The 20,607-nt window shown below is 42.8% G+C and overlaps 1 protein-coding gene across 3 annotated transcripts in view; it reads left to right on the forward strand.

The window, feature by feature from the left end:
- The window catches only part of PCDH15 (protocadherin related 15), a 1,185,684-nt gene that overhangs the window by 1,162,204 nt on the left and 2,873 nt on the right, over positions 1 to 20,607 (forward strand). For 2 of the 3 annotated variants that reach the window (XM_084845696.1, XM_084845694.1), the window contains 4 exons: positions 11,227 to 11,248; positions 12,402 to 12,440; positions 15,491 to 15,564; positions 16,693 to 16,828. In XM_084845696.1, coding sequence (XP_084701822.1) covers positions 11,227 to 11,248; positions 12,402 to 12,440; positions 15,491 to 15,564; positions 16,693 to 16,828 — 271 coding nt within the window. Of the gene's footprint in view, positions 1 to 11,226; positions 11,249 to 12,401; positions 12,441 to 15,490; positions 15,565 to 16,692; positions 16,829 to 19,056; positions 20,296 to 20,607 lie in introns of those variants that run through there. The other variant, XM_084845693.1, reaches the window with a different exon arrangement.

Here is a 20,607-nt window from a genome sequence, read left to right on the forward strand (position 1 = left end):
CAGAGGAATGAAATAGAAACTTAGGTTGCAATCCTGTGACTGCTAGTCAGTGGCTAGATGGCCATAGGATAGGTCAGTTCCCAGAGAACCGACCCCCAGCCCCTCCCGCACCACCTCATAGGCAGCATGGATCAGCCCCGTGCTCAGCATTCATAAGAGCAGTGTGGAGTGGTGAAAATGTGGCATTCCTGGGACAGGGCAGGGCGGGGAGGTCAGAAATGCCGGTACGACACATCGTACATGTCGTCCGGCTGCCACTTCTGCGCTCCAAGGTCCCACAGCTAGACAGCCAAAATCGGCTGTCTAGCCATGAAAGCTGGGTGGGGGGAGCGAGGAGGAGATCCGCTCCTCACCACTCCTCCGACCCTGCACAGGATAGGTGGTCGCCCCCAGGGTCGGAGGCAACCGTCGATCCGCATAGGGTTGCTCCCGCAAGTACAATCCTATGCATGATTAGACAGAAAAAAGTCCTACAACTACTAGCATTCACTGGCCGGCAGTGCTGCCTGGGGAATGCTGGAAGTTGTAGGATTTTTTCTGTCTAAACATCCATAGGATTGCACCCTTAATCATATTTCTTCCCCTTTCCACCCTGCAGCTAATAGCTTAAGAAATGTGGGGTTATTTTCATTACAAAAAAGGTATAGGGGTAAAGGATTATGCCCCCTCCCACAGTACTATGCCCCCAATATAAAACATCGCAAAGTAAGCTTTTAACCAAATAAAAAGACACTGTCACATCTAGTTTGGTCCTAAAAGGTGTACGTTAGGTCAGCTCACCATGCCCTCTCCTCCTCCCCCTTCAAATTAAAGAACAATGTTAGAACTGGTGCTTAAAACCTGTGTGTTAACGAACACTGCCAAAGTCAGGCATTTGGCATGAACTTTGGAAGCTCCTTAAACCCAGTTTGTTGGGCTAATATGATCAGTCATGCACAGACAAGTAATTACAAGGGTACTTTAGTTAAGGGTCTAAAAATATGCTGCAGTTCTTTGGAGGCTGGCTTTTTCTTCAGCAGCACTTGGGACAAGTATGGATGGCTCAATCAAAAATTGCTGAAGGTAGATTCTATTTTGTCCCAGAGCCAAGAGCCATGAACTTCATCACTTTAGTTCTGCTGATGTATTAGAAATGTTGTGTGCCTAATAAACTCCCCCATTCAAGGTAGAGTTGATTTCAGGTCCAGCGTATGTCATGAGTTGCAATAATCGCCAAACATGTAGGGAGTACAGTAATCAATTCATTTTCTTTTCTTGCTATAACAGAGGTTTAACATTTTAGAGCACTCTGTGTATAGCACATCTGCAGGAACAGCAGAAACTCCTGAGATAAGAGGCGAATAAATCTGTAAGCTTCAAATTGCTTTATTTCATTATTTCAGAATGTCACTGGAACAGAAAACAATGCTGTAGTGCTGCCTAAATTTTCAAGTTTTACAGATGTGCTACATTGTCTTGAGCTATCTGTTCCTTTAATAACGGAAGGTTCAGGACAGCCTTTACAGGGTCAGTTTCCTCTGTGGCAGAAAGAATGATCACGCACTTGTATTAATGTGTTTCAAGTTGTATACAAGTTGTAGCTTGTATACAAATTGAACCCAGTAATGACTGAGAATTTCATTTTAGCTTGTTTTTGATAAGAATGTACCAACGTTCACAAACTCCTTCATATTCAGCACGAAAAGAATTTGAGAGTTAAAACATCTGGCCTTGTAGGCCCCTTCCAACCCTACTATTCTACTATACTATTCTATGATCTGAATGTGGGAGAAACTTAAACTGACAGATTTGTCCATCCAGGCCCAGAGCTTTGAGTGCACAGTTCTTAGAAGTCTGGTTTCAAATGCCTGCGCATTCAAACCATATTTGTGGTACCGAATGAGGGCTGCCGCCTCTTTTTTTCTGGCAGGATCCTCATCTTTAACAGCTATATGGCATGTCATGATCCTTTCCATCTACCTGTTTGGCTGGTGCAAATGGGTGAGAATTTTATCTCAGTTAGTTTTTCTTAAGGATTTACCAAAACCCGCCAATTTCTTCATATTCGAGATGGAAAGACCTCAAGCTTTAAAAAAAAAAAAAATGGGATGGAGGAGAAAAAAAAACTTACAGATTCATCCAGCCTTAGCTATTTTTACATAGGGGAAGCAGCAAGCACACAGGGAGTGTAGGCTCCATAGTCATATCAGTGGAAGGAGCAATCCTATGGCCGCTACTTAGCAGCTAGATGGCCATAGGATAGGTTGGTTCCTGGAGAACCGACCTCCACCCCTTCCCACGCTGCCTCATAGGCAGCCCGGAACAGCCCCATGTTCCATGCTCAGAAGAGGAGTGCGGAGTGGCAAAAACAAGGGGTTCCCAGGGGTGTGCCAGGGCAGGGATCTTGGAAATGCCAGTACAAGACATCCAACGTGTCGTCCGGCCACCGCTAATGCAGGGCGGCTGAAGCACGGAGGGGATGATCCCCTCTGTGCTTCTCCTGCCCTGCATTGGATAGATGGCCACTTCCGAGTTCGGAGGCAGCTGCCTACCCCAGTAAGATTGCACCGTAAGACCAGCAAAATGTAAAGCAGACATTTTTTTTCCAGATCCCACCCCTTGCAGATATTTACAGCTTACAGGTACATTCCAGCATGGGACAAAAGAGTTTAAAGCTGTAACCCTCTACGCACTTGCCTGAGAATAGATCTCGTCGAACTTCTATGTCTGTCTTCTGTGTAGACATGCAGAGTATTGCACAGTAAGAGACATCCTGAATTTAATGTCTCTCAGTTACTGCCACTTACTGAAGGTAAAACTAAAGATGCTCCAGACCAGAACCAAAGGCTAAGGCTAATGCCCCATGCTGAGATCCTAAGAAATAATATCCACAGGCTTGCATTTATAATGTGCATGTCTACAGTATCTTTGGATTCAATACAGCCACTTACTGTGAGCTAAGGCATGTGAGCTGGAAGGGCTGATATAGGCCAACCAGAAGAGACATGTGAGATCTATTATAAAAGAGCATTTTTTTTCACAGTATTAAATTATTCAGAACCAAATGGCCATCACCTTTTAAAATTAGTTTCTAGTGAATCTCATCATGGGAATAATGAATCTCTAATCATGTGTGACCTTCCATATGCAAGTGGGTCAGCCCATACACAATAAACCTGTTTACAAAGGTTTCTTTAGTTCAGCTCAAAATAATCTCCTGAGTGAAATGAACACTCCATCATTCTGAAGAATGCTCCTTAGAACTCAACATTTCAAACTTTTCAACATAAATGGTTGTTTTCTATAGAGAAAACTCTAGAATCCGCCTTGAGGCACAAAGTGGAATGGGATGGAGTGGGGATGCCTTCCCACTTCTTTTCAGGTAGACAGAATTAAGTCTGGCCTAACTTCCTTTTTTCTTCCTACTTTGAAAGCATCCCACTTCTTTTTTTTCTCCCACTTCAGCCACTGCCTTGAACGGGGGATGGGGCGGGGTAAATTCACAATTGGCACATAATCATTTTCTTGTACAGCCAAAATCAAAATGCAAAGTGTTTTGTTTTTTCATATACCAATACGTTCTAAAACAGGAAGTGCAAGTGAATCATACTTCCTTGTTTTTGCACTTCTTCTGTAACGTTAAGGGCCGATCTACATTGCGCCCGCCATCGCAATGAATTCGGTGTCCTGTCAGGTTAAACGTTCTCGCATTAAAACGTGATTATTCACACTCACCCATTTTCCCCGTTGCACTGCTTCATCGAATGCGCGAGCTCGGTTCACACTCGAGCGCTGTGCTGTTTTCCTGCTGTTTTCCTGCGCACGCTTGTCTGATCTCAGATGCTAAGTGGGGTCGGCCCCAGTAAGTAGTTGGATGGGTGACCACCTGGGAATCAGGCTTCCTGCATTGAGCAGGGGGTTGTTGTATCCCTTCAAATGAGACTAAGTTTTACCCCCTCCTATCCCTTAGCTTCACAACTTCAAAGCTTTGAAGATCATGCCTCAATTAGGAAAAAAAAAAATCACAGAGAAGCCTTGACTCTGCGAGGATAACGCCTTAATTTTTTTTAAAAAAACCATCCAGAGCGGGGGATAGGAGGGGGTAAAACTTAATCTCATTTGAAGGGATAGAATAACCCCCTGCTCAGTGCAGGAAGCCTGATTCCCAGGTGGTCTCCCATCCAAGCACTGACCAGGACCGACCCCGCTTAGCTTCCGAGATCAGACAAGCGTGCGCACATCCAGCCCTTTCCTTGTTGCTGAGGAAACAGGGGCTGCTGAGGAAGCTGTGCGATCGGTAGCTGGAAGAAGACATGGGGCCATTGAGAGCTGTGATTGGACAGGAGGGAAATACAAACACCGACGCATATGGATAGGCGGGGCAGGGGACTACGACCGGATATGGTAGCAAAGGCAGAAAATCAGAGCACATTAAGGGGAAATACTGGGATATCAGGGTATTGAAAGCGGGAGCACGGAAGTGGGAAATTCCGGTTCCAGTTCAAGGAGATTACTGTGTAGTGTGAAAGGCGGGTGGTGAAACCTCATTGGAAGCGAAAAAAGGCGGTAAGTGTAGATCCACCCTAAGTGTCAAACTACACATTATATTAATTTGGATTGGGACCACTGCACGCCAGGAGTGGGGGTCAAACCTCTCCCTCCACTGTTTTCTCCTAAAATTCTCCCCACGAGGAAGGTAAAGAAGAAAAGAAAAAAGCCTTGATGCCATTGGAGACTTTGTTGAACCCCGCAGGAGAGGTTTGGGGGGAAATGGGGGGAAATGGGGGGAGGGATTACAGTGTGCAGTAGTCTCGATCAAGCTGGGGCTGCATGTACACACTTTCTCTAGATTTTAAAAAAAGAGGTTATCTTTGGCAACATGCTACACAATTAATGTAACATGTAATTTGACCCTCAGAAATGGAGCTCAGATACCTGTGCTGCCTCCACTTCAGGAGAACATATCTCTTCCATAGGGGAAAATTGGAATGTGGAAATGCACTTCGCAAAGGGAAAGTGCACGAACTTTCAGTGCATCCTATGTCTTTATTTAAAACCAGGAGCAAAGGGAATTGAACCAAAGGGAGATCCTGCAGCATGTACCTACAGTGCATAGCAAATACTATCTTTGAAGTCACTCAGGAGTGTCATGGATCTGTTTTAGCAGTCTAATGTTATTAACCTTGAGGAACAATCCACACGTGCAATGAGATGTGCGGCAGCCACTTGAAAATGCAGCCCTGTTGAGCCTGTTCCATGTGGCAAGCCATTTTTGAAGCACTGTTTGATCAGAGACTGCTGAGGATTAGGAAAAGATACCATGGCTCTATCATGCTGCATTCATGTCTCTGAAATACATCATTCTGTACATAAAGAAAGTAGAATGGAACTGATTAAAGAGAAACAAATGATCCTTCCATGGGGCATTTGAAAAGAGCTTCAGTATTTATCAAATACTCAGACAGACACTATCTTTCCAGCATTAAATTTCTCTCCGAAGGTAAAGATAGCATGTTCTAATTCTAAATTCTGTTTAGTGCCTTTGATTTTGATCTATCCTTCTGGTTTTTTACAAGATAATAACTAAAATATGTTAAAGTAAGGCAAAGAAAAATACACAAAGGAATCCAACCAGTCAGATATCTGTTTGCTGACAAAGTGAAGATTCTTTTAATCTGTATCAGCAAAACTTTGCAGAGACAGTATGCAACCAATCATATAAATAATGTTTCTTTGTATCTTGAAGTTGTAGATATGTACAGCAAGTGTTTTGCCATCTGCTCTGTGTTTGGGCCATTATCGTATACTGTTATTTGTTCCTTAACTGGAAAAGAGCTTTTGCTCATATGATGTTGATGGAATAATAATTGGGAAATGTTGGAGTTGTGCAGAAGATAGGTCTACCATTTCCCCTCCTGCCACTAGAACTACCGTGTAGTTTGCGCATTTAGCAAAAACCATCAATGCCTTTTTCAAGTTTTTATTCTCAATAAGAATGACTACAAATGTGCCTTTAAATAAAAAGTATTGAAAGCTGAAGTTATTAGGAATCCAAATTATCTCCAAGTCCAATATTATTGACAACAGATACTGAGCACAAATTAAGAGACCTAAAAAAATAAATTTCTGAATACATATGTATAAGAAATATTATTTATTTAGATTTACCCTGGTTTGTCCCTGAGACTCAGAATGGTACTATAGCAACCATTTTGAAAACCCTAATAATACATTTTCAGGTCTGCTTCTAAAAAAAATTAAAAATGAGATAAATATTGGTTTTGTTTTTATCATTAACAGTTTTAGTTGATAATATTTCATTCGGTGAACATAAATTAAAGCAGTAGATTTGCTAATCTTGCTTGTAATGTAAGACATCATCTTAGATCAACGCAACATGTGTGCAGACAGATTATTTAGCTCTACACTCCCAGTGGCAGCTCTTCCAAAAGGCCCCCTGAAGGCTGAACCATCCAGAGCAGCATCTGGAGAGGATAATACATACTTCTGCCACCAGAAGTAAATATCAGTAACCGCCATGTGAATATGAAACTGCTTTGAGAATTGCCAGTTTGGGTCCCAGCCTTCCTGGCTTTGGAGGCTATGTGTGGAATGACACGATCTACTGGAGGCTATGCGTGGAATGACACGATCTATTGGAGGCTATGCGTGGAATGACACGATCTACTGGAGGCTATGCGTGGAATGACACGATCTACTGCCATCTGATTCAGTGAAACCCTGGCCACTACTTTTCCTTTGCAAAGTGGTATTGGGAAAGGATAATTTGTTTCAGAGATTTGGCAGGTGGGAGTCAGACTGCTTAACCTTTGTCCTCACGCAAGAATTTCCCCTGTCCCCACCCATGTTTCTCCTAGTTGGAGTTTCAGGCCCATGTTTGCATTGCAAACATGTACCTGGAACCTCAGCTGGTGTGTGTGTGTGTGTGTGTGTGTAGGAGAAAAGCAGTAGGCAGGGAAAAGGTTAAGCTACCACCCTCCTGAATGCTGCTTCTCCTTGCAAATTGTCTCCTCCCCAGCCTCTTTTATTACAGACAGGCTTTCAGATCCATATTTCAATGGGCCTGGCATCTCAGCTGGGGAGCACTTGCATGGGGTGGAGAAGCAATGAGCAAGGAAGGATTAAGCTCCCCTCCTCCTGCCCACCATTTTCACCCTGCCAACTGTCTTCTGCCAATACCACTTTACTGCAGAGCGGGGGGGGGGGCAGGGGGAATTCAAAAAATCGGGGAGGGGATGGAATGTGTAATGCAAGAGAACAGAGCTGTGAGATTCAGTACTGCTTAGCTTCTGAAAAGTCATTGATAATCTTGGTGATAAATCCTCATTTTAGATGTTCATTACTTTCCTATCAAATGGACTACAGCAATAATTTACCTCTGATAATCCACTTCACACTCTGAATGCTAATAGAAACGCTTTGCAGATGGCAATATTAAAATTTAGACGTGATCCTCCAGACTGTTCTTTATTTTTCCCTTAGGTGTAATTAAATTGTTTCCCTCATCTGCTGTCTCTCTACTTGTTTAGACCTTACGTAATTTTTTCAGCATTTGCTCTGTCTCAAGCATGTCTATATCAGGATGAAAACAGAAGCTCTAATTAAAAGATGAAAGGATCCATCCAGAGGAAGTTAAGTGCTCTTAAATCTGATGAAATCCATGATCCATACATGCATAATGAAGCCCCTACGTAGGTTTATTGGGGGCTGGGTCTCATCAAATGCAGTGGGACATATAGCTTGGGTATACATTAGGGCAGAGACGGGGAACATGAGGCCCTACAGTTGTTGGTGGACTGCAGCTCCCATCAGCCCAAGCAAGCATAGCCAGTGGTGAGGAATGGTGGAAGTTGCAGCCCAACAGCATCTGGAAGACCACATATTCCCCATCCCAGCATTAGGGCTTCAAAGCTGCACCCTGGGGGATGGATGCTACACCTTTAATTTCCCAGTGAAGGAGGCAGTTCAGCAGCTACAGGATCTACTGCCCATTTCTCCTTCTGCCCCTTTGTCTCCACCCCCTCTCCTCCCAGTACACACCACACCCAGAGTCCTGCTTCCTGAAACACAAAGCATATAGAAATGGGTAGGAGAAGCCATGGCTTCTTACAGCCCATTCCTGGGTATGTTTACTCAGAAGTAAGTCCCAATGTATTCAGAGGTACTTCTTCCCAGGTCACTGTTTATAGGTTTGCAGTCTTTGGGCTCCTTCACATGGAGCTTTTATCCTGCTATTGAGATTGCTAATTCACAGAAGTTTGCGGGTCCTTTTCATGACGTCAACCTCCAGGGCACATCCAAAGGTATTTCCTGGTTATTTCACTCCAAAATGATCCAGAGCTAATGAACCATTTTTTTAAAGTCAGAATGTAACACGATTGAAACAGCCACTAAATGGTGCTGTTTCATTGTGTTCTATGGAACCTTGAAAATTAAATGCTTCCCCTCTCAGCAATCATGTGGTCACTGTCTGGGATCCTGCAATAAATGTGGAAAGGCTCCAGAACGGGAGGACTGTGGGGTTTTCTTTAGTGTGAAGGCAGTCTACACCTCCCATTTCATTTAAGGCTACAGGTTCAATATCCAGGGGTTCATCTACACCTGGTTTTTACTTGGTTCTGCTCCACCTCCAAGTCATAGAGAGTATCATAGAATGGTAGGGTTGGAAGGGGCCTACAAGACCATCGAGTCCAACCTCCTGCTCAATGCAGGAAGCCCATTTCCCAAGCAATCCCTCATCCAAGTACTAACCAGGGCTGACCCTGCTTAGCTTCTGAGATCAGATGAGATCAGGCGCATCCAGCCCTTTGGATCATGTCAGATGATGCACACCCATCCTCATAGCTAATGTGGTCTTTCTTGCCCTAAATCTGGGTTTTTAAAACTCTGTTTGTGGTGGGTTTTCCCATCACAGCAGATTCAGTGCAGTTTGGGAGTCCATGTGACCTCAGCTGGTGGAAGCAACGCTGATTTGCAGAAGGGAAGTGTTGCATGGGGCCGGGATGTTATGTCTACCCAGAAATAACTCATTGCCTTGGGGAGGGGAGTCAGCCCTGCTGTTTTGACCTTGCACTCAATCGCTGCTTGCCCCTTTAAATATTCACTGAGCGCAGGAGTGGGGAGCTGCTTGAAAAGGATTCTGTTTCGACCCTGTGCTCAGTCACTGCCTGTCCCTTTAAATATTCTCTGAGTGGGGAGGGGAGCATAATGAGGCCATTATGTATGGAAGTACAAAGCTATGCAGCAGAACCTTACTGATTTTAAAAGCTTCACTGAGCATGCTGGGGGGTGGGGGTGAGCAAGCCTTCTTGCTTCCCCACACCTACCCATTTGATGAGGTTCAGTTTTCTCTTCTGCCCCATGCAAATGGATTTTTAAATGTATACGCTGTATTACTGGCTACCGTTTGCCCTGGGAAGGAGCTAACCCAATTTCATGAAAATCCATATTTAAATGGAACTGCCTCAAAACCCTTTCCATGTAGATTACAGTTCCAGGTTGTAACTGAATTTTTATTTATTTATTATTAAATTTATTAATCGCCCATCTGGCTGGTCACCCAGCCACTCTGGGCGATGTACAACATACAATAAAAACAGTTTAAAACAATAAAATTCTACAATAAAAACATTTTCTAAAATACCCTAACCCACCCCAAATGCCTGCCTGAACAACAACGTTTTTAATGCACGACGGAAGCTCATTAAAGAGCTGAACAATCCTTACAGCCATACATAGACTTGCATAGAAAGTTCCATTGATTACAATAGCATTTGGGATCTGTTTTGAATGTTATGCATTCATTCATTCATTCATTTGATATCCCACCTTTCTGTGAGATATGGAGCGCCAAAAATAGTGCTCAGTGTGGCTAACAATAATAAAAACAAAGTCTTAATTCAAACATAACATAAAAGCAGATCCATTAAAACCCAATTAGAAACACAAGAATAAAGGAAATCGCACCCAACCATTTAAAACCCACATCAGCAACAGACCAGCTTACATGCCAAAGGCCTGCTTGAAGAAAAACCTGCCCGTGGAAGGACAGCAGAGAGGGGACCAACCTAGCCTCTCTCAGCAAGGAGTTCCACAGCCTGGGAGAAGGCCCTCTCTTGTGTCCCCACCAAACATGCCTCCATATTTGTACCTCCATCATCGAAACTCCCCAAATGCTTTGAAATTCCCCATGTGTGCTTTTTAACCATTTTGAGAATTCATACAAGAACTTCTTACAGGGAAATCATTTCTGGCATGCAGATCGTATTTGTAAGGAGTAACCATAACTGAAAAGTTGTTTCAATAGAGCTTTGAAAATATTTATCATAGGTAACCATATGTCCAAACTGGTCTTTCACTGTGCCCAAAGCTTCCACGTATGCACTGAGATACTTAGCATTTCCCATCCTATCACACCTCTTTCTGATCTGATGAAAGCCACTTCTACACATTCCTTAACTTTCTGAAGTGACTTTTTCTGAAGTGTCAAGGGGAGCAGCTGCAAGGGGAGGATTCAGAAGATGTGAAGGATGGGCAAAAGCTCCCAAGCATAGATAGAAGGCTCCACCTACTTTTTTGGATCAACAGGAGACAAGGAAGTAGATGAAAAAAAATGTCCTGAAGACACCTATAATTAGGATATGGACATGGTACACATCTCACATCAGATGAAAGGCACCTTCCTTGGCTGATTTAAGATTTATGTTCCTGTTATTCTGTCTGCGTTAACAGGCCATACAAGTTCACAGTAGTCCTGTACTAGATATATTTATGGCGTTTTCATAGATTGTTGCCATAACAACTAGCTTCTTTCTGTCTTGCTTATTATTTTCAGTGGCTTTGCCCCAGAGCTGCCTACACATTAATGCTTTTAATACCCTTCTTAAACAAAGGTTAAACAAAGAAAATGTGATTGCCTTTCTCAGTAGCGGGCCAAATTAGGTGTCAAGAACATGTGGATTCTGGAGACCTGAAGCACAGCCAAGGAAAAGGCAGCTCTTAAGCATGTATCATAGACCATTGCCCTCATCTTGTTTGTTTGGGATGAGTACCACAGTTTGGTGGGATGTGGTGTCGGGCCTGCAATGTTTTATTGTAAAGTCATTACAATTTTCCACCATTAAAAAAGAAAAGGAACAGAAAGGAAATGGGGTTTGTGGAATGCATATTTACATCCACAACATTAGTCACTGAATTAATTTCATGTTTCTCTTTTTCTTAATTCAGGCGAGGATATGCACAGCAAGAGGTAAGACATGCCCTCCCTGCATTTATTTTAGTAATAAGTTACAGATTACAGCTCATTTCTTCAGCATAGCCTAGATAATTTTGTCTGTTGGATTCAATTGATATGTATTATTTGATTCACTGAATTTAACCTGTATTATCAGTGAGAGTTAAGGATGTGCAGAGCTGGATCAAATGGAATCCTGTCAGGGCTTCCAAATACAGCATTTGTGGCTGTGGCTGCTTCTTACTCTCTGATCTGCTTGTTGCCTGTTACGTGCAATATTTCCAAACTTTGGTAGTGATTATACACTCTTATTAATTAACACATGGTAACTCAGCTTGCAGAAAGGCTGAGCATTGGAAGAGAGACTTATTGATACCCACAAGATGTAGTGCTTCATTACTTCTCACACATCTCTTTTTCGGGGTTAGTGATAGTCTGTGGTACGTCTGGTATGGGCTAGAATGGGCAGTCATGACAAGTCACCTGACTGTTGTTTTTCCTTGGTGCTTGATGGCCAGTCACATGAAGAAGTGAGACAGTAGAGAGCTGTGCCATGGGACATTTTGTACTTGGGAATACATTCCAGAGTACAATATACATGGATCAGTTCAGTTATGAATGAATAGCCATTTATACCAGTTGTGGCTTTCCCCTCCAGAAATAAATGCAAATAGGAGCGTAATATCTAGTCAGTCCCCATTAACATGCATTTTGAAGAGGAAAGCTGTAATTTATACACATGGTCACTCTTCGAAACGGACATGAGATGTATGTTTTGTATGGAGGAATCTGTTCAGAATGGATATAGAATGTCTCCTAAGAAGAAGACTTGCCTGATAAGCAGAACTCTATAGGCTTAACAACCTCTATGGCTAGTAGGGGCCTTGGCAAACTACCGGGCAGCAAAGGGAAACTTAACACACATGTATGCTCATTCTCTGGATTCTCAGTGTATTTGACCTTTTGCCTTGAGAAAAAAACCACAGTTAAAACTAGAATTAAATGAGCTCTGAACAACTTTTCAGCCATTAGAGATCTAAGCAAAAAATAGTGTTGTTATGGTAGTTTAAAGGTTACCTTGTAACCCTGCAACCTCAAAATAAATTACTTGCATTTTCCATTAAATCTGTCTCATAAAGCTATTTCTGTTTCCAATTTCCTTTGTCAGCAACAGCAATTGCTGAGGCCTTCCCTTCTCAGACCAGAGGTACATCTTTCTCCCTTCCTTGCTGTTCTACAACTTTCAAAGTATTAGTATGGAATACATTCTGACACACGTTTCTACTTTTCGCACAAATCTGTCTTTACCCCTGAAGGAAAAAGGAAGCATATTTTATCAATTTTTTCACGATATATTTATTAAGATTAATCAACAAGTTACTTGGTTTCATGCTCTTCATCCTGCTGACTTCAGTGGTGTCATTCTGAAGTTGATGTAGTTCTACGGTCTCTCTGCTGTCACTGAAACTGAGTTCATTTTAGTCCAAAATAGCACAGTTAGCTACAGTGTTATAGCTATTCTCAAGGATTTCAATGATAATTACTAACATCCTTTCTGCTCTAATAATCCTAAGAATTTCCATTAACTTCACTAGAAGTACAAACAATAGTATCCTTGGTCTTTGTAAAGTTAGTTGATACTTGGTACTGATAGAAGATAATAGTTGGTTTAGATATTCAGGCTCACAGTGAAAATCTTCTTCGGGAACAATCCTATGTCCCCTAGATAGTGTCTGAGGGGCCTTATGATAGTTTGGATTCCCCAGTCTGAGGTCAGAAACCTCAACCTTGGAAGGGGGAATCGGAGCTCCATCCCCCACCTCCCCACCCTCACAGCAGACTGGAGAGAACCATGCTGGCTGCTCTTAGAGGTCAGGAATTTGTCCTCGGAGAAGGGGAGAAAGGGGCATTTCAGTGGGCAGGAGAGGGAGGAGACTGGAGAGGCCAGGATACAAGTTATCCTAAGGCCTCCCCAGACTCCCTCCTTCCCCCTCTGAAGTGCCCCAGCTAAACAGGCGAAAAAAGCCCGCCTAGCAAAAAATGCAGGGCAGGAGGATGGGAAGGCAAAGAGTACCTCTGCCACTCCTTCCACCCTTCATTGGATTATCATAAGCCTCCAAGTTCAGGGGGATTACAATAATCAAGGGTGCAACACATAGGGTTGCCAGGGAGGGAGGCAATAACAAAAGCCTTTATCGAACTCACTTTGCAGAGATGTTATGACCCTGCCAGAATAACATAGGCCTGTCTGACCTATATAATGTTTCAAATATTATGAGGGTAACATAAGCCCTATTCAGACATTCTGAACCTGCATAGGCAAACATGTAAAGAGAAGGAATGCACTAGCCCTGCCTCTCTCCCTTCTTACATTTGTTGTCCCCAACTTGTGGAGGGTGACTGTCTGAAGAAGAAAGCCTACTCTGTCCATGGAGGCTTTCCATATGAGCTAGTAGAATGCTGAAAAATCTGTGTTCTGGTTCACGTTGAGTGCCTCTATAGATACAGGAGGCTCTCTTCTTCAGACTGTCACCTTCCATGGGTTGAAGGCAACAAATGTGACAAGGGAGAGGGGAGGGGATGGTGAACTCCTGCTCCCTCACGCATTTGCCCTATTCAGGTTTGTAATGCCTGAATAGGGCTATAGAGTCATCAGGTTTCCCTCTGACTAGGAACCCCCTAAGAGAGCAATGCCAGTCATGCGTTGTTATTAGCTGCAGGATCTTCTCATATTTTATGCACACTGCTTCACATCTGATGTGTGTCTGATTAACACATAAAGGTTCTGAATTCAGGCTGATTTAATCACTTCAACAAAGAAGGCAATTCTGCAAGGCGTATCCAATTCCATTTCAGTGAATGAATAAACAATTATGCTCTGGATGGGATGGAGGAAATATCCATGTGTACACTGGAACCCCAAGGAGCTAGCAAATCATTGAATCAGAGCAAATACATCCAGTCTAGCTTCATAAAAGTTGGGAACATTCATGGGGATGCTGAATTGGCTTCAATTACAAGTGCATCCTTAGATCAAAAGGTGAACCTTGCTCATGCCACATTGAACTGAATGGCATGGGGAAGTAATGTTTGGTAGAGTAAAATCCTAGGGTGCAATTTTATGCCTATTTAGACAGAAAAAAGTCCTACAACTCCCAGCATTCCCCAGCCAGCCATTTTAAGTAAAATCCTCTGTGAGTTTAACCTGAAAAGTGGTTATAGAAATACCTAAAATAAATGTATATGATGTATACAGTATAATGATTTAAAGCTGCTCATTCTTGACCAATAAAGGTTTCCTCAAATACAGTATTATTAATAAACTATAAAATGAAGTAATCATAATAATTATATAATTACATAATAATTACGTAATTTATGTATTATGAATAGCATTAATCTATGGCCTGGTTTGCATGAAATGACAACCTGGGGTCATTGCGAGAACGGCAGCGTGCTGGTGCCAGCTGCCCGATCACTCCCACTGAAAGCAGGAGTGGCTAAACAACCCAGAGATGCTCTCTCCAGGGTTGTTTAGTGTGATCTGCAAACGAGGAACTCTGGGTTGTTGGGGGAGAGACAAGAAGAGTTGGAACCGCCATGCTTGCTCGTTCACAACAACCCAGGTTTTTAAAAAACCCTGGGTTGTTGCAACGTGTGATCCGGGCCAATGGTTCTTCCATGCTGTAAATAAATTGATCTCTCTTTCTCTTTGTTTAGAGGTATTTCTCTAGCAATAATGTAAAAACAGTAGGGATAGGAAAGCAAAACATACATTTTTGTGAGAAATATGATACTGCATTCAGAATAATCCCATCATTCCAAAGAATATTGTGTGTAAAGCACAATAGCAAAATACTGTTTTTTGAGCTTTAGCATGAATGCACACCATCTGTCAACTGGATCCTTTTGTAAGTTTAAATAGATGTAGACGCAGTCCTAAAATGCATTTGAAAATCCCATTGACCTTGTGTTATCAGAGTGCCAAGTGAAGATTCTGAACAGAACCACAGAAGAACTTTTATTTCTCCCACACTTCAATGCAGGCACTAAAACAAAAGAAAACACCCATTTGAATTATTATTATTTGTCCAATGACAAAAGTTGAGGATGAGAAGACCTAGGAACTGGTATCTTTTTCCTCTGCTTATACCCATTTTGACATATTGTGCTCACAGCTCTTTAACCTCAACAGTCCATGGATTTATGTATTCCTGTTCAATGTTGTTGTCTTTTTCTGTTTCTTGTGAATTACAGGAACTCTCTATGGAATCTGGTATTGACCCTGGCCAAGAGTACTACGGACAAGATTACTACAGTTATGAACATGGGTATTGTTCATTCTGTATTTTCTATATGACTTCACAGATTATGCATCTCTACTGCATTTACTTAAGGCAAATGTGTGCACCATAGCTGGAATCTAAAGGACTACTTTAGGCATTCCCATGGGCTTTTAGACTTGGTTCTTTAAAGAGCAACCCCCTGTGCCAGCTTTCCCCAAAGTCGTGCTCTGTAGATGTGTCATCCCCATGACTAGGGATAATAGGGGTTGTAGTCCAACAAACCTGGAGGCCACCCAGTTGGGGAAGGCTGTCTTATGCCGTACCACAGACTGCTTGTCAAAGTCCCTTTATTAAAAAAAAAAAAAAAAGTTTGCTATGTGGCATGGGTGGCTCCTGTTCAAGAAATGCATCCCAAGATCCTTGAACATACCATATTTGGTTATCTAGTTGTGACTTTCTGTTGTGACTTTGCGTAGTATCCATTGTTAGTCCTATGTAGAGTAGACCCATTGAAATGAATGGGACTTAAATTAGTTGTGGCAAACAAATTTCATTACTTTCAATGGGTCTACTCTATGTAGGACTAACATTGGTTCTTTTTGGATCTTACCTCATAAATCTTGTAAACACTGGAGTATTAACTGAGTCTCTCTAAGAGCAACCATCCCCAACCGGATGCCCTCCAGATGTTTTGGACTTCAACTCCCATCAGCCCCAGCTAGCGTGGGCAATGTGTTTGGATAAACGCATAGGGAAAAGTTGCCATCATGGCTTCTTCTCCCACCCCCACGCATGCTGCACGCACAACTGACATCTGCATAATTCCCCACGATGCAGCATGGGTTGGCATGTCATCTGAACTCTGTGCACAGTGTGACGGGGGTGGCTTTGTACCCACTCTACAACCCCTGCTGCAAGTCATGGGTTGTAGGGTGCATACAAAGCCACTCCTGCCATGCCCTGCGCTGAGTTCGGAAAACCTGCCAACTCACACAACTTGCATTGTGGGGAATTATGCAAATGGCAGTCGCACACAGTGACAGCACGGGATGAAGACACGATAGCTCCTTCTCCCTACACGATTGTCTGAAACCAGTCATTGTGTGCTTGTGAATACACTGAATCCACGTGTATACAAACATAGAGGATGTCTGTACCTGGCTTTTTTCCCAGGTACGAATTGCCTCAATACGGAAGTCGTCGCCGATTATTGTCTCCTTCTGGAATGTACGATGAGTACGGTGAAGTGGTTGTGGAGAGCGATAGCGGCTACTATTATAGTCCACAGGGAACTACAGCAGAAGCAGAGGTAGGTTTATTTTATTTTTCTTCCAATTCCATAATCCTTTTAAATATATTGATCTCTTAACTGACACTTTTACTACTATACTTGTACTATTAATAAGAAACGTTTGCATTATAAAATCATAGGCTTGAATCCTAAGCTAACTGATGGAAGAAAGTCTGCAGAAGGAAATTTTTGCATCCTCTACTTTCCTGTGCAGCTGCCAGCATCCCTAAAAAAAAGCCTCTCTCAAGAGTCAGGAGCCTTCCTGAACAATGTGGGATGATGTAGGGGCTAGTGGGGGAAGGCAGAATTGTTCAAAATGAGGAAGACCTCTGTGGAGCAATTCCAGCCTTCTTCGCCATGTGGAAGGCTGGTATAATAATTAGTACCATTACGCCAGTTGTTCACGCGCCATCCCATTATGTTCAAGAAGGCCTTCAGAGGACAAAGGCAGCTGCACGGTATTGGGGGTGGATATGCAAAACTTTCTTCTCTGAACTTCCTTCATGTTCACTTAAGGGGACACAAAACATTCCTTCCATTTACTCATCTTAGGATCCAAACCATTGTGTTATCACATTCAGTATTTGGATTTCTCTCAAACGAAAAGCTAAAAAGAATAATAATACTATAGCAGAGGCCTTTTTTAAAATAAGGGAGTCAAATTGCCACTTACATAAAGTCAGAATTAAAGCCCAGTGGTCTGCTGAAAAGGTTATTAATAGACCACTAGATTATTTGACACTTAAAATACTGTAGTATAGTCTATGTGAAAACTGAAACCGGAAGAATCAAGGAAACATCTCTCGAATCTTCATATTTCATATTACACTTTTTAATTGGACGATCTGGACCTCATGTGTTGTGCCCTCCCTCTGGGGCAGTGGGCAGATATAGATGACTGACAGATATCTCAGTGCCAGGGAGAAGAGAGATCCACTACTTCCTCCATGGCATTACCCCCTCCAAGCCCTGCAGAGGCCAGGCTGGGTCTTGAGGCATGACTAAAGCCCTACTGATATATTACCGAGCATGGCTGTTGCTGAAAAACCACTTCCCTGTCTTTGGGCTTTACACCACAGTAGTAATGTATGCAAAAGCTGGTCAGATGGTTCGCTAAGGTCACATGGTTCCTTCCCATACCTCTCTCAACAAGGCTGCTGTTGCTATGGTCTGGATCTGCACGATGTGATCTGCAGTGTACATTATAGTTTCATTCTGGCAACCAACTACACCATATCTGTAACCCAAGAGATGCCCCTAAAGTTGTTTTTAAAGAGTTCTTTGCCGTCTCCTATTCATTTTCAGTTCTGTAGCACCCTCTAGTGCCCAGAGTGATCATTAAAAACCTTTATTGTAATACAATAAAGTTACAGTTTATCAAGTAACTAGTGCATATCTAAACACTTTTCATAATATGTAAGCTATCACGATGGTCTGATATAAATACATGTGGAAGATCCAAGTTGTTCTGCTATTGAATAGTCCCTTGCCTCAATTTGCAAGCCATTTGAAGATGCCCCAAAGGTGGAGCTTCCATCCTGAGGGCTCCTTCACACGGGGCTTTTATCCTGTGCTTGAGATGGCTCCTTCGCGGAAGTTTGCGGGCTCTTTACATGATGCTATGACCCTGCCATGGCCCTCCTGCACTAAATGCCCCTTGTTCCGTTTTGAAATAGATCGCAGATAATGAGCTGTCAAATTACCCCCGTGTGTTCCAGTTCAGTTTCCTCCATCAAAAGAGTAAAAGCGGCAAGAAGAGGAGTGAGATCAATGACAGATAATGGAAGACTCAGATAAGGGGAGTGGGGAAGGGGAGGGGGAAAAGGAAGCACATGTAAAGGAGCCAGTTCTGATCCTGCATTTAAAATGGAAGCAGAAAGCCCCATTTTAAATGCAGTATTTTAGGCTGGTGTAGAAATGCCAATATGCTGCTCGGAAAACAGATTAAAAGAACTGCGGTTGAGGAGAAAGACGGCAATTGCTACAGTGGCTACATGACGAAGTGATGCAGAGAAGTGGAATCTCAAATAGTTTGTGTCAAAGCTACAGCTTAGCATTAGACTCTCAACTCCTTTTGACTGATAGTTCCTTAGATATTTCCGGAGATTATTTATAATGTATAATCTATATGCTTATTTTGGTTCTAAATAAATCCTACTTGTTAATTGTTCATTTCTCCCTACTCCAGGTATTCTAGCATAGCACATTCTAAAATCATAATGAAGTTCCCTTTTTATAATTTGCAGGGGACAAGTCAAGTTGCAGTTCCAAGCAGAGGTGTGAGCCAGAGACCAGGGGCTCAAGTAGCTATTGGTGCTATAGGTAAAGGGAAAGCTATAAGAGGAGGCCCCAGCCAGGGAAGAAAGAAATTAAGAGCAGTGATGCAGCTGAGCCGAATAGCAGTTAGTGCCCACAGGCCAGGAGCAATGGAGGCAACACAGTCTCCGTGGAAAAAAGCCAAGATATTTCCAATGATGCTACAGAAAGTAAAAGGCAAAGACGCAGATTATGCCAAGCTGATGGCAGCACGCCAAATGGATGGAGAAGACAGCATGGTTATTAAGGGAAGCTATTTCCAGAAATCAGCAGGTGACATAGTATCAACAAAGAAGCTTGGCCGTGCACTGAAGCGCACTAGTATTTCCAAGAAAATTCGGGAGCATGGTACATCTGAGGAAGTGAGTGAATCTGAATCAAAGTCAGGAATTTCAATTAGTGTCACAGCAGAAAGCGAGTCTGAAGATAGTGACTATGGTGAGAGGAAGAGGAGAAGGAAGTCATCTTCAAGTGATGAGTCATCATCGTCGTCATCATCAGTAAGTGGTACTTCTGCATCCCAGTCAGAGAAAGACTACTTGAAAGTGACTCTGGATCAAGATGAAACCACCGAAAGCACTGTGGACTCTGATGAGGAACATTCAGATTCATCTGGATCCACATCAAGTAGCAACTCAGAAGATGAAACATCTGATTCTCGGAGCAAAGTTTCCGATACCGAGGAAGATGATACAGAGTCAAAAATGTCATCATCGGTACAAAGTTCCATCAGCACTGAAGTTGTCCCCAGGGCAGGGAAAAGAAAACGCTCCCGGTCCAGTTTCAAGAACAGATCATTTACAGATGGAAGTGAGTTAGATGACACCATAGCGGAATTATCAGAAGACGTTGAAGAGCCACCATCAGCTGTGGAGGAGGAAGAGGAAGAGGAGGGGTCAGGTGACAATGAAACCTCGTCCACCAATGAAAAAACTGCCTCCAGCAAACAAAGGGGTAGTAGCGAAGGGGAGATTGATCCAGATGCTAGTGAGAGAGAGAGAACCGCCACCGGGAGTTCAGAAACCCCAACAGATTCTGATGTTGTCATGAAAAGGGAACGTATAAGGAAAAAAGTGCCTGCAGGAAACAGTGGACAGTCAGACCTTGACACTAAAGGCATTCCAGATACTGCAGAGTCAGAAAATCCTAGTGACTCCACATCCTTTTAGAGAGAGAAAAAGGAATTGTAGGTAGACAGTTTGCAGTAAGGTATGGGTTTGGCTTGCTGTGCTCTGTGTGTTGCTTTTTCCGAAGTGAGAGAACATTATGCTAGAACATTATGCACAACAAACTAGGTGGGCACAATTTGGAAACTAGTCTGTAGTGTGTGTCTGCCCTGTTCTTTAACAGAAACATTTCTCAGAAGACAAATTACAGGCTCCTATCTGAATGACTTCAGGGACTTCAGGAATTTGGATGCACACAAATACTGTTGTACATGGGACAGCAGTACAGGGGAAGTGTGCGGGGGGCTCAAATAA

The sequence above is a fragment of the Heloderma suspectum genome, chromosome 3, assembly GCF_057233095.1.
Source record: "Heloderma suspectum isolate Gila_16-S chromosome 3, 16-S_ref, whole genome shotgun sequence".
NCBI classification, from domain to species: Eukaryota; Metazoa; Chordata; class Lepidosauria; order Squamata; family Helodermatidae; genus Heloderma; species Heloderma suspectum.